Source organism: Periophthalmus magnuspinnatus, chromosome 13 (genome assembly GCF_009829125.3).
Source record: "Periophthalmus magnuspinnatus isolate fPerMag1 chromosome 13, fPerMag1.2.pri, whole genome shotgun sequence".
In the NCBI taxonomy this organism is placed as follows: domain Eukaryota; kingdom Metazoa; phylum Chordata; class Actinopteri; order Gobiiformes; family Gobiidae; genus Periophthalmus; species Periophthalmus magnuspinnatus.
Window position 1 is genome coordinate 32,430,314 of NC_047138.1, and position 14,722 is coordinate 32,445,035.

General features: G+C 45.3%; 1 protein-coding gene across 1 annotated transcript in view; it reads right to left on the reverse strand.

The window, feature by feature from the left end:
* exoc3l2b (exocyst complex component 3-like 2b) overlaps window positions 1-13,360 on the reverse strand; it is a 19,937-nt gene extending 6,577 nt beyond the window's left edge. The window contains exons 1-5 of the mRNA XM_033976647.2: window positions 13,204-13,360; window positions 4,975-5,105; window positions 4,432-4,753; window positions 924-1,138; window positions 194-207 (exon numbers count right to left, since the gene is read on the reverse strand). Of these exons, the coding sequence (XP_033832538.1) occupies window positions 194-207; window positions 924-1,138; window positions 4,432-4,753; window positions 4,975-5,092 (669 nt within the window). The 5' untranslated portion in view covers window positions 5,093-5,105; window positions 13,204-13,360. The remainder of the gene's footprint in view (window positions 1-193; window positions 208-923; window positions 1,139-4,431; window positions 4,754-4,974; window positions 5,106-13,203) is intronic.
* Between the last annotated feature and the right edge of the window lie 1,362 nt (window positions 13,361-14,722).

Here is a 14,722-nt window from a genome sequence, read left to right on the forward strand (position 1 = left end):
CCAAACTACATGTTGACAAGCCACAAAGCTTCTGGGAGAACGTCCTATGGACAGATGAGACAAACATGGAACTTTTTGCCAAGGCACATCAGCTCTATGTTCAGAGGGAAAAATGAAGCACATCGAGAAAAGACAGTGTCCCGACTGAAACATGGAGGAGGCTGTGATGTTCTGGGGCTTTGCTGCGTCTGACACAGGGTCTTGAATCTGAGCAGGGACAATGAAATCTCAAGATTATCAAGAGATTCTAGAGAGAAATGTGCCAGTGTCAGAAAGTCTGGTCTCAGTCTCAGGTCATGGGTCTCACATCAGGACAAAGACCCAAAACTCACAGATAAAAACACCAAGAGGCTCAGAGGAAACACTGGACTGTTCTAAAGTGAAACTATGAGCCCTGACCTAAATCCTACTGAGCATCTTTGGAGCTGAAACATGTCTCTGGAAAAGGCCAAACCTGAGACAAATGGAGCAGTTTGTTCATGAGGAGTGGGTCAAAACACCTGAGAGGAGCAGACGTCTCACTGACAGTTACACCAACCGTTTGATTGTTGCTTCAAAAGGTGCAACAGAATATTAAGTTAAGGGAACCATCATTTTAGTCCAGGCCTGTTTCATGAGTTTATTTTTTTAAATAATTCTGTTGAATCATGGTTGAAAAGTAAAGTCTGACTTTCACTGGTTAAATCTCATAGAATTTTATTTTTATTTCCTGGTCTGGTTTTGCTGTTTGTGAGATGTAAACAATGGGCTGTTCCACAATGAACTCTGCATCAGAGAGACACGACCTGGTTTAGACCTGGTTTAGTCCTGGTTTAGACCTGGTTTAGACCTGGTTTAGTCCTGGTTTAGATCTGGTTAAGACCTGGTTCAGTCCTGGTTGAGTCCTGGTTGAGTCCTGGCTTAGTCCCGGTTATGTCTCTCACCTGACAGTGGTTCTCGGGGCTTGACCACCTCTGGTTCTGGTTCTGGTTCCTCTGGTCCCTGTGAGATCCGCTCGGAGCCGGACTCTCGTTTGTGTTTTCCCAGAACCATCTTCATCAGGCTGAGCCTCCTGCTCTGGGAGTCCTCCTCAGAACCCGGATCTCCATTTGAGATGCAGTCCTTACTGGAGAGAGAGCCCCGGTACCGTCCCGCAAACCTGCACCAGGACATACCAGGGTCAGACCGGGGTTAGACCAGGCTTGGACTGAGTTTGGACTCAGTTTGAACCAGGTTTGCACCTGTTTTGGACCTGTTTTGGACCTGGTTTGGACCTAGTTTGGACCTGGTTTGGACCTGGTTTGGACCTGGTTTGGACCTGTTTTGGACCTGTTTTGGACCTGTTTTGGACCTGGTTTGGACCCGTTTTGGACCTGTTTTGGACCTAGTTTGGACCTAGTTTGGGCCTAGTTTGGGCCTAGTTTGGACCTGTTTTGGACCTGTTTTGGACCTAGTTTGGACCTGGTTTGGACCTGTTTTGGACCTGTTTTGGATCTGTTTTGGACCTGTTTTGGACCTGTTTTGGACCTGGTTTGGACCTGGTTTGGACCTGTTTTGGACCTAGTTTGGACCTGGTTTGGGCCTAGTTTGGACCTGGTTTGGACCTGGTTTGGGCCTAGTTTGGACCTGGTTTGGACCTGGTTTGGACCTGTTTTGGACCTGTTTTGGACCTGTTTTGGACCTGTTTTGGACCTGTTTTGGACCTGGTTTGGACCTGGTTTGGACCTGGTTTGGACCTGTTTTGGACCTGGTTTGGACCTGTTTTGGACCTGTTTTGGACCTGGTTTGGACCTGGTTTGGACCTGGTGTGGACCTGTTTTGGACCTGTTTTGGACCTGGTTTGGACCTAGTTTGGACCTGGTTTGGGCCTAGTTTGGACCTGGTTTGGACCTGGTTTGGGCCTAGTTTGGACCTGGTTTGGACCTAGTTTGGACCTAGTTTGGACCTGGTTTGGACCTAGTTTGGACCTAGTTTGGACCTGGTTTGGACCTGTTTTGGACCTGTTTTGGACCTGGTTTGGACCTGTTTTGGACCTGGTTTGGACCTGGTTTGGACCTAGTTTGGACCTGGTTTGGGCCTAGTTTGGACCTGGTTTGGACCTGGTTTGGGCCTAGTTTGGACCTGGTTTGGACCTAGTTTGGACCTGGTTTGGGCCTAGTTTGGACCTGGTTTGGGCCTAGTTTGGACCTGGTTTGGACCTAGTTTGGACCTAGTTTGGACCTGTTTTGGACCTGTTTTGGACCTGTTTTGGACCTGGTTTGGACCTGTTTTGGACCTGGTTTGGACCTGGTTTGGACCTAGTTTGGACCTGGTTTGGGCCTAGTTTGGACCTGGTTTGGACCTGGTTTGGGCCTAGTTTGGACCTGGTTTGGACCTAGTTTGGACCTGGTTTGGGCCTAGTTTGGACCTGGTTTGGACCTGGTTTGGACCTAGTTTGGACCTGGTTTGGACCTGGTTTGGACCTAGTTTGGACCTGGTCTGGACCTGGTTTGGACCTAGTTTGGACCTAGTTTGGACCTGGTTTGGGCCTAGTTTGGACCTAGTTTGGAACTAGTTTGGACCTGGTTTGGACCTGTTTTGGACCTGTTTTGGACCTGGTTTGGACTTGGTTTGGACCTGTTTTGGACCTGTTTTGGGCCTAGTTTGGACCTGTTTTGGACCTGTTTTGGACCTGTTTTGGACCTGTTTTGGATCTGGTTTGGACCTAGTTTGGACCTGGTTTGGACCTGGTTTGGACCTAGTTTGGACCTGTTTTGGACCTGGTTTGGACCTAGTTTGGACCTGGTTTGGACCTGTTTTAGACCTGTTTTGGACCTAGTTTGGACCTAGTTTGGACCTAGTTTGGACCTGTTTTGGACCTGTTTTGGACCTGGTTTGGACCTGGTTTGGACCTAGTTTGGACCTGTTTTGGACCTGGTTTGGACCTAGTTTGGACCTAGTTTGGACCTAGTTTGGACCTGTTTTGGACCTGTTTTGGACCTGGTTTGGACCTAGTTTGGATCTGGTTTGGACCTGGTTTGGACCTTTCTGATGGGTTTGGGTCACCATGAGTTCTACTGAGATTCTTGTAAGAAAAAAGGTACAAAACCTCTTTTAGTGTTGACAGGACAAAATGATGGAAGTGACCACGTAGCTTTGGTTGCCACGGTGACATGTTAGCTTCTGTCGCTATAAACAGTTCTAAAATATGATGTTTTGACTGTTTTGTTTTATTTTGTGGTGGAAGTTGAGATAAGGGTATAAAAGTTTACTTATGCAACATGTTAACTAACCCAAACGCAAACCTTAACTCAAACCTAAACCCAAATCTTAACCATAACCCCTTAACTTAAAAATAATACTGTTCCTAAACGTTATCATTTCAAAAGACGGTTGCTGCAGACTGTCCCTCCTGACCTGACGTTCTAGATTAGATCACATCTTTTTCAGTGGTTCTGTAGTGAAACCTGGAAGGGAATCAAGGGCGCAGCCTAAGCTAATGCTAATATTTGTAAAAGTTTGCAAATGAAAGAGCCACTCAGAGACACTGTAGATCTTCAGGGCAGCTCGTCTTTGGTCGAGTTTGACTTTTGTCCCTGTCTCACTGCGTTCACAGACACACAGAACTCTGAGTGCACTAAACAATCTAATCGTCCTCGAACCCTGTCACGCTCCAAACAGGAAGTGAACATGGGCACGCTTCTGGCTCCAGCAACTCCATTTCACTTTGTGTAAAAACTGTCCCCTCTCTGTCCTCTCTGTGTCCCCTCTGTCCTCTCTCTGTCCTCTCTGTGTCCCCTCTGTCCTCTCTCTGTCCTCTCTCTGTCCTCTCTGTCCTCTCTCTGTCTCTGTCTCTTCAGACTCATTCTGGTCTTAAATGTTCGTATTAACCCTCTACATGATCCTGGGGTTTTTATTTCACTATTGTGTCTGTAAATCAACATATGAACATTAATAACGACAAATCAGGCGTCTTCTTTCGCTCAGGTTTCTCCCGCCAAATTTGATTGACAGTGTTGCTAAGCAGTGGGCACTGCCAAACTAGCAGTGCGGACGGGAAGGGGCGATACCTCCAACAGCCTTCCTCCTGATTGGCTCTTTGGTTGCTATAATACTCAAAGCTAGCTTGTGACTGACTGAAAAACTGTTGGCTAATGCTAATGCTAATGCTAGTGCTAGCTTGTGAGTGTGGTGTTATTTGAGGGACTTGTGTATCAGCTCACATCACCTGTTGTAGTTCAGATAAGTCAGTTCTTTATGGTCAGATTGTGTTAAACTAAACTCAGATTAAAGTCTAACAGAGTCAGACAGAGCAGTGCCTCCAGTTAGCATCACACCCTCGGAGAATGTTGATATCAGATGCACAGTATAAATACATATCGCAGCTGTAGCTCGTTTTAGGTCGTACGCCGGTGACACCCGGCTTTAGTCGTGTTGTCATAGTAACAGTTTATGTGTGCTCTGATTGGTTACCTGAGCAGCGAGCCCTCGGAGCTCCGCCTCCCTCTCTTCTTCTTCTCTCCCGGTGACTCTGATGGAGAGGGAGTGCCATCTTTTACCCGGCCCGACGTCCTCAGGCTCTTCCTGATTTTATCCAGAGTCCTCAGCGGCGACACAAACTTAAATCCACCCCCTTTTCCTCCAGACCCGCCCTCCTTGCTGTTGACTCCGCCCCGTTTGCCCTCATTGGCTTTGTTCTCGTCTTCTTCATCCTCAAAAGGGTTTCTGTCCCGAGGAACATCTCCGTCTAACAGAGAGCTGCCGGGAGACCAGCCCTGACTGTCCCCGTCCAGACCTGACCAATCAGAGAGAGGCAGGGGTTAAATCAACCAATCAGAGAGAGGCAGGGGTTAAATCAACCAATCAGAGAGAGGCAGGGGTTAAATCAACCAATCAGAGAGGAGCAGCGTCAAAGGAGTATGGGAGTATGTTCTTAAAATGGTTCATGTGCCTTTACAATCTGTGTCATTTGCTCGTTACCGTGGCGATACATCTGCTCTGTGATTGGCTCGTTACCGTCGTCGTTGAAGGGGTTCATGTGTGCGGTGATGTTCAAGCTCATCCTCCTCAAAACCAGAGCGTTGTGCAGAGTGGGACCTCCTCCTCTCAGACGAAGATCCTTAAGGAGCGGCATCTCGAATATAGACCTGAGGACAGACCAGGTTTAGACCAGGTTTAGACCAGGTGTAGACCAGGTGTAGAATGGGTTTGGACCAGGTTTAGACCGAGTATAGACCAGATGATAGACTCCTCCTCTCAGACAAAGATCCAGAGCAGCCAGATCCTTAAGGACCGGCATCACAAAAGACATGAGGACAGGGACAAAAAAACAGGACTACACCAGAACTAAGGACTACACCAGGACTGGTTCAGTCCCGGTTCAGTCCCAGTCTAGTCCCGGTTTAATCCTGCTTTAGTCCTGTTTTAGTCCTGGTTTAGTCCCAGTTTAGTCTCGGTTTAGTCCCGGTTTAATCCTGCTTTAGTCCTGGTTTAGTCCTGGTTTAGTCTCGGTTTAGTCCCGGTTTAATCCTGCTTTAATCCTGCTTTAGTTCCGGTTTAGTCCTGGTTTAGTCCTGGTTTAGTCCTGCTTTAGTCCTGCTTTAGTCCCGGTTTAGTCCCGGTTTAGTCTCGGTTTAGTCCCGGTTTAATCCTGGTTTAGTCCTGGTTTAGTCCTGGTTTATTGCAGATAAACTCTGCATTTATGTCTGTTTAAACTTTGTGCCCTGATCCACAGGTCGAACATTAACCTGCACTTTATAAAGACCCAGGAAGTGACACGGATGTGGAACCAGGAAGTGATGCGCATGTAGAACCAGGAAGTGGATCTGGAGGGCCTGAGTCATGCTTTTAAGTGACTAAAGTAAATACAGTCTGCTCATATTTACACAACAGCAGCACAAAGCCACAATCTGTGTGTGTATGTGGATATTAAAGCAGCTCTTTAGCCAATATAATGTCAGATGCCCTCCCTGTGTGTCAGATGCCCTCCCTGTGTGTCAGATGCCCTCCCTGTGTGTCAGATGCCCTCCCTGTGTGTGTCATATGCCCCCCTGTGTCAGATGCCCTCCCTGTGTGCATTACTCTTCACCAGAAAAGCTCCACAGTGCGGCTTTAACAGCACGCCCCAGTATGAGGCAGAGTTTGATGAATTCTGTCTTTTTAAAAATAGTCATAGATATCGGTGATGGATGTTTCCTCGGCTCATATCTCTAACGCCATTCATCCCTCTGCTCCCTCTGCCGCGCTTGGATTGGTCCAAACACTCAGGGCAGGGTCAGGGTCAGGCTCTGATTGGCTATCGGCTGTGTGTACTTCCTGTTTCCTGTTTGTGTGTTTGGCAACTCCACCTTCACCACACGTCTGAAACATTCCACGTTTTTTTGCAGCGTTATCTGAACCTAAAATAAGACCTGGTTCAGTCCTGGTTTAGTCCTGGTTCAGTCCTGGTTCAGTCCTGGTTCAGTCCTGGTGTAGTCTTGGTTCAGTCCTGGTTCAGTCCCGGTTCAGTCCCGGTTCAGTCCCGGTTCAGTCCCGGTTTAGTCCCGGTTTAGACCCGGTTTAGTCCCGGTTTAGTCCCAGTTCAGTCCTAGTGTAGTCCTAGTTTAGTCCTGGTTTAGTCCTGGTTTAGTCCTGGTTCAGTCCTGGTTTAGTCCTCTTTTAGTCCTGGTTTAGTCCTGGTTCAGTCCTGGTGTAGTCCTAGTTTAGTCCTGGTTTAGTCCTGGTTTAGTCCTGGTTTAGTCCTGGTTTAGTCCTAGTTCAGTCCTGGTGTAGTCCTAGTTTAGTCCTGGTTTAGACCTGGTTTAGTCCTAGTTCAGCCCTGGTGTAGTCCTAGTTTAGTCCTGGTTTAGTCCTAGTTCAGTCCTGGTGTAGTTCTAGTTTAGTCCTGGTTTAGTCCTGGTTTAGTCCTAGTTTAGTCCTAGTTCAGTCCTGGTTTAGTCCTGGTTTAGTCCTGGTTTAGTCCTGGTTTAGTCCTAGTTTAGTCCTGGTTTAGTCCTGGTTTAGTCCTGGTTCAGTCCTGGTTTAGTCCTAGTTTAGTCCTAGTTCAGTCCTGGTTTAGTCCTGGTTAAATCAAACACCACATTGTTTAAAATAAAGTCTGAAGAACAGGCGTCACTGGGATTTACGTCTCATAAAGGTTTATGTTGAATCCTGTTTCCCTCCTGCTGCAGCCAGAACCTTCTCGGGGATTCTGGGTATTCCTGGCCTCACTTCCTGGTCTGTGCCCCAAAGGACTCTGGGACTATTTCTGTCAAAGTCAACAACATCCTGGAATCTCCTCCGCTCTCACCATAGTGACACACACTGCAGCGCTAACAACAACGCAAACAAATATGCTAACAACAACGCTAACAACAAAGCTAACCACAACACAAACGCTGACAACAAAGCTAACAACAACGCTAATAACAACAACGCTAAAAACAACACAAACAAAGATGCTCACAACAAAGCTAACAACAACGCAAACAAATATGCTAGCAACGATGCTAACAACGAAGCTAACAACAACAAGGCTAACAACAACGCAAACAAATATGCTAACAACAACAACGCAAAAAAATATGCTAACAACAACGCTAATAACAACAAAGCTAACAACAACACAAACAAAGATGCTAACAACAATGTTAACAACAACACTAACAACAACGCTAACAAAAATGCTAACAGCTCAGAGAGGCCTGTGGGGGGCGCTGGAGAGGCACACACAATCAGATCTTATTTTGGGGCCGTCAGGTGGGCCATGTTGCACAGCAGAATGTGTCATGATGTGACTTTATTCTGCATCAAAAATACTAAATATAAATATTTCCTCCGTGTTTTTAAAGAGGATGATTCTGCCAGATTGTAATCCTACATCACCCAGGCTCCGCCCACAGGCCTACATCACCCAGGCTCCGCCCACAGGCCTACATCACCCACGCTCCACAATCCTCCATAAATATACAAAAACATGATACAAACTGTACTCTGACGTGACAAACCTGGTGTGATGTGCAGTAGTTTCATTAGTGCGATGCAGCTGATTGTGTTGTGATAGTGCTCTGAAGGGGGAGGGGCTTAGCACAGAGAGCAACGGGAGGAGAGACTCCAAAAACAAAAGTAAAACTAATTAAACATGTTAATCCTTTGTTTTTGGTGAATATAACATTTTCAAACAGTAACATGCAGATGTGCATAGGTTCTGTCTTATACACATATGTACAATGCCACATTATGGGACTTTGGAGCCAATAAACTGTAATCACCCACACCACAGAGGTCAAAGTTTAGTCTGGGGTGGTGCGTTTATGGGCTGTGGGAGTGTGTGTATGTGTGTGTGTATATATGTGTGTGTATGTGTGTGTATGTTTATGTAGGGGTGTGTGTGTGTGTGTGTGTGTGTATGGTGTTGCAGGCTCATCTTAATCTGGTTTAGTCCTGGTTCAATCCTGGTTTAGTCCCGGTTCAGTCCTGGTTCAGTCCTGGTTTAGTCCTGGTTCAGTCCTGGTTTAGTCCTGGTTTAGTCCTGGTTTAGTCCTGGTTCAGCCCTGGTTCAGTCCTGGTTCAGTCCTGGTTTAGTCCTGGTTCAGTCCTGGTTCAGTCCTGGTTTAGTCCTGGTTTAGTCCTGGTTCAGTCCCGGTTTAGTCCTGGTTCAGTCCCGGTTTAGTCCCGGTTCAATCCCGGTTCAGTCCTGGTTTAGTCCGGTTCAGTCCTGGTTTAGTCCGGTTCAGTCCTGGTTTAGTCCTGGTTTAGTCCTGGTTCAGTCCTGGTTTAGTCCTGGTTCAGTCCTGGTTCAGTCCTGGTTCAGTCCTGGTTTAGTCCTGGTTCAGTCCTGGTTTAGTCCTGGTTCAGTCCTGGGTCAGTCCTGGTTTAGTCCTGGTTTAGTCCTGGTTTAGTCCTGGTTTAGACCTGGTTTAGTCCTGGTTTAGTCCTGGTTTAGTCCTGGTTCAGTCCTGGTTCAGTCCTGGTTTAGTCCTGGTTCAGTCCTGGTTTAGTCCTGGTTTAGTCCTGGTCTAGTCCTGGTTTAGTCCTGGTTTAGTCCCGGTTTAGTCCCGGTTTAGTCCTGGTTCAGTCCCGGTTTAGTCCTGGTTCAGTCCCGGTTTAGTCCCGGTTCAATCCCGGTTCAGTCCTGGTTTAGTCCGGTTCAGTCCTGGTTTAGTCCGGTTCAGTCCTGGTTTAGTCCTGGTTTAGTCCTGGTTCAGTCCTGGTTTAGTCCTGGTTCAGTCCTGGTTCAGTCCTGGTTCAGTCCTGGTTTAGTCCTGGTTCAGTCCTGGTTTAGTCCTGGTTCAGTCCTGGGTCAGTCCTGGTTTAGTCCTGGTTTAGTCCTGGTTTAGTCCTGGTTTAGACCTGGTTTAGTCCTGGTTTAGTCCTGGTTTAGTCCTGGTTCAGTCCTGGTTCAGTCCTGGTTTAGTCCTGGTTCAGTCCTGGTTTAGTCCTGGTTTAGTCCTGGTTTAGTCCTGGTTTAGACCTGGTTTAGTCCTGGTTTAGTCCTGGTTTAGTCCTGGTTCAGTCCTGGTTCAGTCCTGGTTTAGTCCTGGTTCAGTCCTGGTTCAGTCCTGGTTTAGTCCTGGTTCAGTCCTGGTTTAGTCCTGGTTTAGTCCTGGTTTAGTCCTGGTTTAGACCTGGTTTAGTCCTGGTTTAGTCCTGGTTCAGTCCTGGTTCAGTCCTGGTTTAGTCCTGGTTCAGTCCTGGTTCAGTCCTGGTTCATATGTTGAGTTTGGGAGCGCTCATAACAAGAGTGAGATATTTTTGGTTAAATTTTAATCTGTCCATTAATAATCGTCTAACGGCCATTTTGTGTCGTCTGCAGATCCGTGTCACTTCCTGTTTGGTGTTTACTGTTGCCATGGAGACAGGATCAGACCATTTTACTGCAGAACCATAAACTCATAAACAAAAATGTTATATTTATTTATGACCAACAACCAGCAAAGTACACACTGTACACAACCACTACTACTACTAATACTACTACTAATACTACTAGTAATACTACTACTACTACAACTACTACTACTACTGATAATAATAATAATACTGCTACTACTGCTACTACTACTACTACTAATATTACTACTACTAATAGTCCTACTACTGCTACTACTACCAATACTACTACTACTACTACTGCTACTACTACTACTGCTACTACTAATAATAATAATACTACTACTGCTACTACTATTACTACTACTAATAATAATAACACTACTACTACTAACACTACTACTACTGCTACTACTATTACTACTACTACTAATAATAATAATAATAATAATACTGCTACTACTACTACTAATATTACTACTACTAATAGTCCTACTACTAATAGTCCTACTACTAATAGTCCTACTACTGCTACTACTACCAATACTACTACTACTACTGCTATTACTACTACTGCTACTACTACTACTACTAGCACTACTACTACTGCTACTAATAATAATAATAATAATAATACTGCTACTACTATTACTACTAATAATAATAATAACACTACTACTACTACTACTACTATGTGCACTTATATACACAGTCTATGGTTAATACTTTGGGCAAATATAACATTTTCAAAACAATAAAATGAAACATGGAGATGTATATATGTTATGTGTTACAGTTAATACCCCATAGAGGTAAATACCTCCTCTTTAATACCCCATAGAAGTAAATACCTCCTCTTTAATACCCCATAGAGGTAAATACCTCCTCTTTAATACCCCATAGAGCTAAATACCTCCTCTTTAATACCCCATAGAGGTAAATACCTCCTCTTTAATGCCCCATAGAGGTAAATACTCCCTCTTTAATACCCCATATAGGTAAATACCTCCTCTTTAATACCCCATAGAGGTAAATACCTCCTCTTTAATACCCCATAGAGGTAAATACCTCCTCTTTAATACAACATAGAGGTAAATACTCCCTCTAATACCCCATAGAAGTTGTGTATGAATTGCGCTGTATAAATAAACTCTCCTCGTCTTGTTTGTTCTGCTGCTGACAAAGAACTTTGACTTCCTCCAAAAATCATAAAAATTCAACACTCTGCTTTTGTGCAAATGTTCAACTCTGACCCAAAAGTCACTAAAGGTCAACAAGAGGTCAAGAGATGGAGGAAAAGAAGTAGGAGGAGAAGAACAGGAAGGAGGAGGAGAAGGAAAAGGAGGAGGAGGAGGAGGAAAAGGAGGAGGAGGAAAAGGAGGAGGAGGAGGAGGAGGAGGAGGAGGAGGAAAAGGAGAAGTAGGCCCAGGGGCGTTCACATCTGAGAGAGACTGAAATCTGAACTTTAAACTCCTCCAAGAGCCCCAATAGTTTTACTAGAGTACCCAGGTCCACAGTACTAGATACTGGAGTTCCTTGTTGCCGTGGTTACTACAGAGCTCAGTTCAGACTGAAGTAGTTTAGTGTAAACACAGGCTTATGCAGTATTTGTACTACAAACATTTGAAGTACTGATCCTGAGTACACACAGTCACACAGTCAAGTGTTATATCAATCTGCCCTAATGTGTAAGAACACAGTGCAACAGAGTTAAAGCCCTACACTGGAACATTTCATAACATTACAAGCTGTTCATGTATTTTAAAATACTGCTGAAATATTGATTTGGCTTTGCATCATAGATCACATACTGATCACAAATAGATCACACACTGATCACATATAGATCACACACTGATCACAAATAGATCACATACTGATCACATATAGATCACACACTGATCACATATAGATCACACACTGATCACAAATAGATCACACATATCACATATAGATCACACACTGATCACAAATAGATCACACACTGATCACAAATAGATCACACACTGATCACAAATAGATCACACACTGATCACAAATAGATCACACATATCACATATAGATCACACACTGATCACAAATAGATCACACACTGATCACAAATAGATCACACACTGATCACATATAGATCACACATATCACATATAGATCACACACTGATCACAAATAGATCACACACTGATCACAAATAGATCACACACTGATCACAAATAGATCACACACTGATCACATATAGATCACACACTGATCACATATAGATCACACACTGATCACATAATAGATCACACACTGATCACATATAGATCACACACTGATCACATATAGATCACACACTGATCACATATAGATCACACACTGATCACAAATAGATCACACACTGATCACAAATAGATCACACACTGATCACAAATAGATCACACACTGATCACAAATAGATCACACACTGATCACATATAGATCACACACTGATCACAAATAGATCACACACTGATCACATATAGATCACACACTGATCACAAATAGATCACACACTGATCACATATAGATCACACACTGATCACATATAGATCACACATATCACATATAGATCACACACTGATCACAAATAGATCACACACTGATCACAAATAGATCACACACTGATCACAAATAGATCACACACTGATCACAAATAGATCACACACTGATCACAAATAGATCACACACTGATCACAAATAGATCACACACTGATCACAAATAGATCACACACTGATCACATATAGATCACACACTGATCACAAATAGATCACACACTGATCACATATAGATCACATACTGATCACAAATCACACAATGACGTCTCACAATGTAATCTAACAACCTGATCTCACAACAAGAACACCCTGTTCCACCTTGTGATGTCATCATGTGGTGATACAGGAAGTGCTCCACTATGTTTTTAAACTCCACCTTCACTAGAATCATCTGGATCATTTCAGTCCTGGAGTTTCCACTCTGTACTGAACTAAAGGTAAAAGGAGCTGTTAACATGAAAAGTACCACTTGATGACATCACCAGGTGGAACAGAGCATTTTGAGCTTTGGAGATGTAACAGACTAATAATAATAAGCGTTAAACATGACACAGGAGGACATTAGGAGTCAGTCTGTGTCATTCTGTAGTTTTAAAGTGTCTGACCAAACGGACAAAGTCACCTTCACTTAGGACAATCTTTAACCAGGCGCCGTCTAATTCCTGCGGTCATTAAGCTGACACAGCAGTGATCTGCGGTTTATCATCACCATCAGGACACGCGCTAAAGTTTCAGCGCAAACACTGCGCCATTGTCGTAGATTTTTATATTTTTCAAAGTGTCTGAACGTGTCGCGGTGCGTAAACTCGAGCCGTGCGCGCTCGTGTCCATAAACTTTAAAACTTTAAATGTTTGACTCACCGCGCGGAGCCATGGTGACGCACAGCGGCTCTGAGCGAATCCTGCGCCCGGGTTCAGCAGCGCGTGAGGCGGCTTCACAGAGCGGCACGTCCCGGTGTCGGTCCCGGTGTGGGTCAGTGCGGAGCGCGCGAGGAGCTTTGGTCTGTGCGCGTGTGTCAGGGCGCGTGCACAGTGCGTGAGGCCGCGTGCACAGTGCGGGACGTGCGCGCCCCCTGGGACGCTCTGATTCACTGGGAGCGGTTTGCGTAAAGGTCATTTTGGGCGCGAACTGAAGCCGTCAAAAACCTGACGTCATTACGTCATTTTAGACTTTGGACTGTTAGACTGGACCGGGACAGAGGACAAGGGACAGAGGACCAGGACAGGGACTGAGGACAAGGGACATAGGACGAGGACCAGGACAGGGACTGAGGACAAGGGACAGAGGACAAGGACAGGGACTGAGGACAAGGACGGGGACTGAGGACAAGGGACAGAGGACAAGGACAGGGACTGAGGACAAGGGACATAGGACGAGGACCAGGACAGGGACTGAGGACAAGGGACAGAGGACAAGGACAGGGACTGAGGACAAGGACGGGGACTGAGGACATAGGACGAGGACAGGGACTGAGGACAAGGGACAGAGAAAGAGGACAAGGACTGGGACAGAGAACAAGGACAGAGGACAATGACCGGGACAGAGGATAAGGACGGGGACAGAGGATAAGGACGGAGACAAAGGACAGGGATAGAGGACCAGGACAGAGGACAACGACGGGGATAGAGGACAGGGACAGAGGACAAGGACAGAGACAAAGGAAGGGACTGAGGACAAGGACGGGAACAGAGGACGAGGACCTCGACCAGGACTAAACCAAGACTGAACAAGGATCAAATGAGGTCTGAACCAGGACTAGACCAGGTCTTGGTCTCAGTTCTCAGTTTGATGGATGATGAACAAACACACTCGCTCTCTCAGGGGTCAAAGGTCACTTCTCTTGTTCACACTTTTATTACAACATCAGAGTCCAACAACAGGACCAAGACTGGACCAAGACTAGACCAAAACTGGACCAAGACTGGACCAAGACTGGACCAACAACAGGACCAAGACTGGACCAACAACAGGACCAAGACTGGACCAAAACTGGACCAAAACTGGACCAAGACTGGACTAAACCCAGATCTGAGCCAGGATCTTGGTCAGGACCAAAAGACATTGTAGAATCCTTATGTTTAAATCACATGGTCTGGGGCATTAAAGAGGAGGTATTTACCTCTATGGGGTATTAAAGAGGAGGTATTTGCCTCTATGGGGTATTAAAGAGGAGGTATTTACTTCTATGGGGTATTAAAGAGGAGGTATTTGCCTCTATGGGGTATTAAAGAGGAGGTATTTACTTCTATGGGGTATTAAAGAGGAGGTATTTACTTCTATGGGGTATTAAAGAGGAGGTATTTGCCTCTATGGGGTATTAAAGAGGAGGTATTTACTTCTATGGGGTATTAAAGAGGAGGTATTTACTTCTATGGGGTA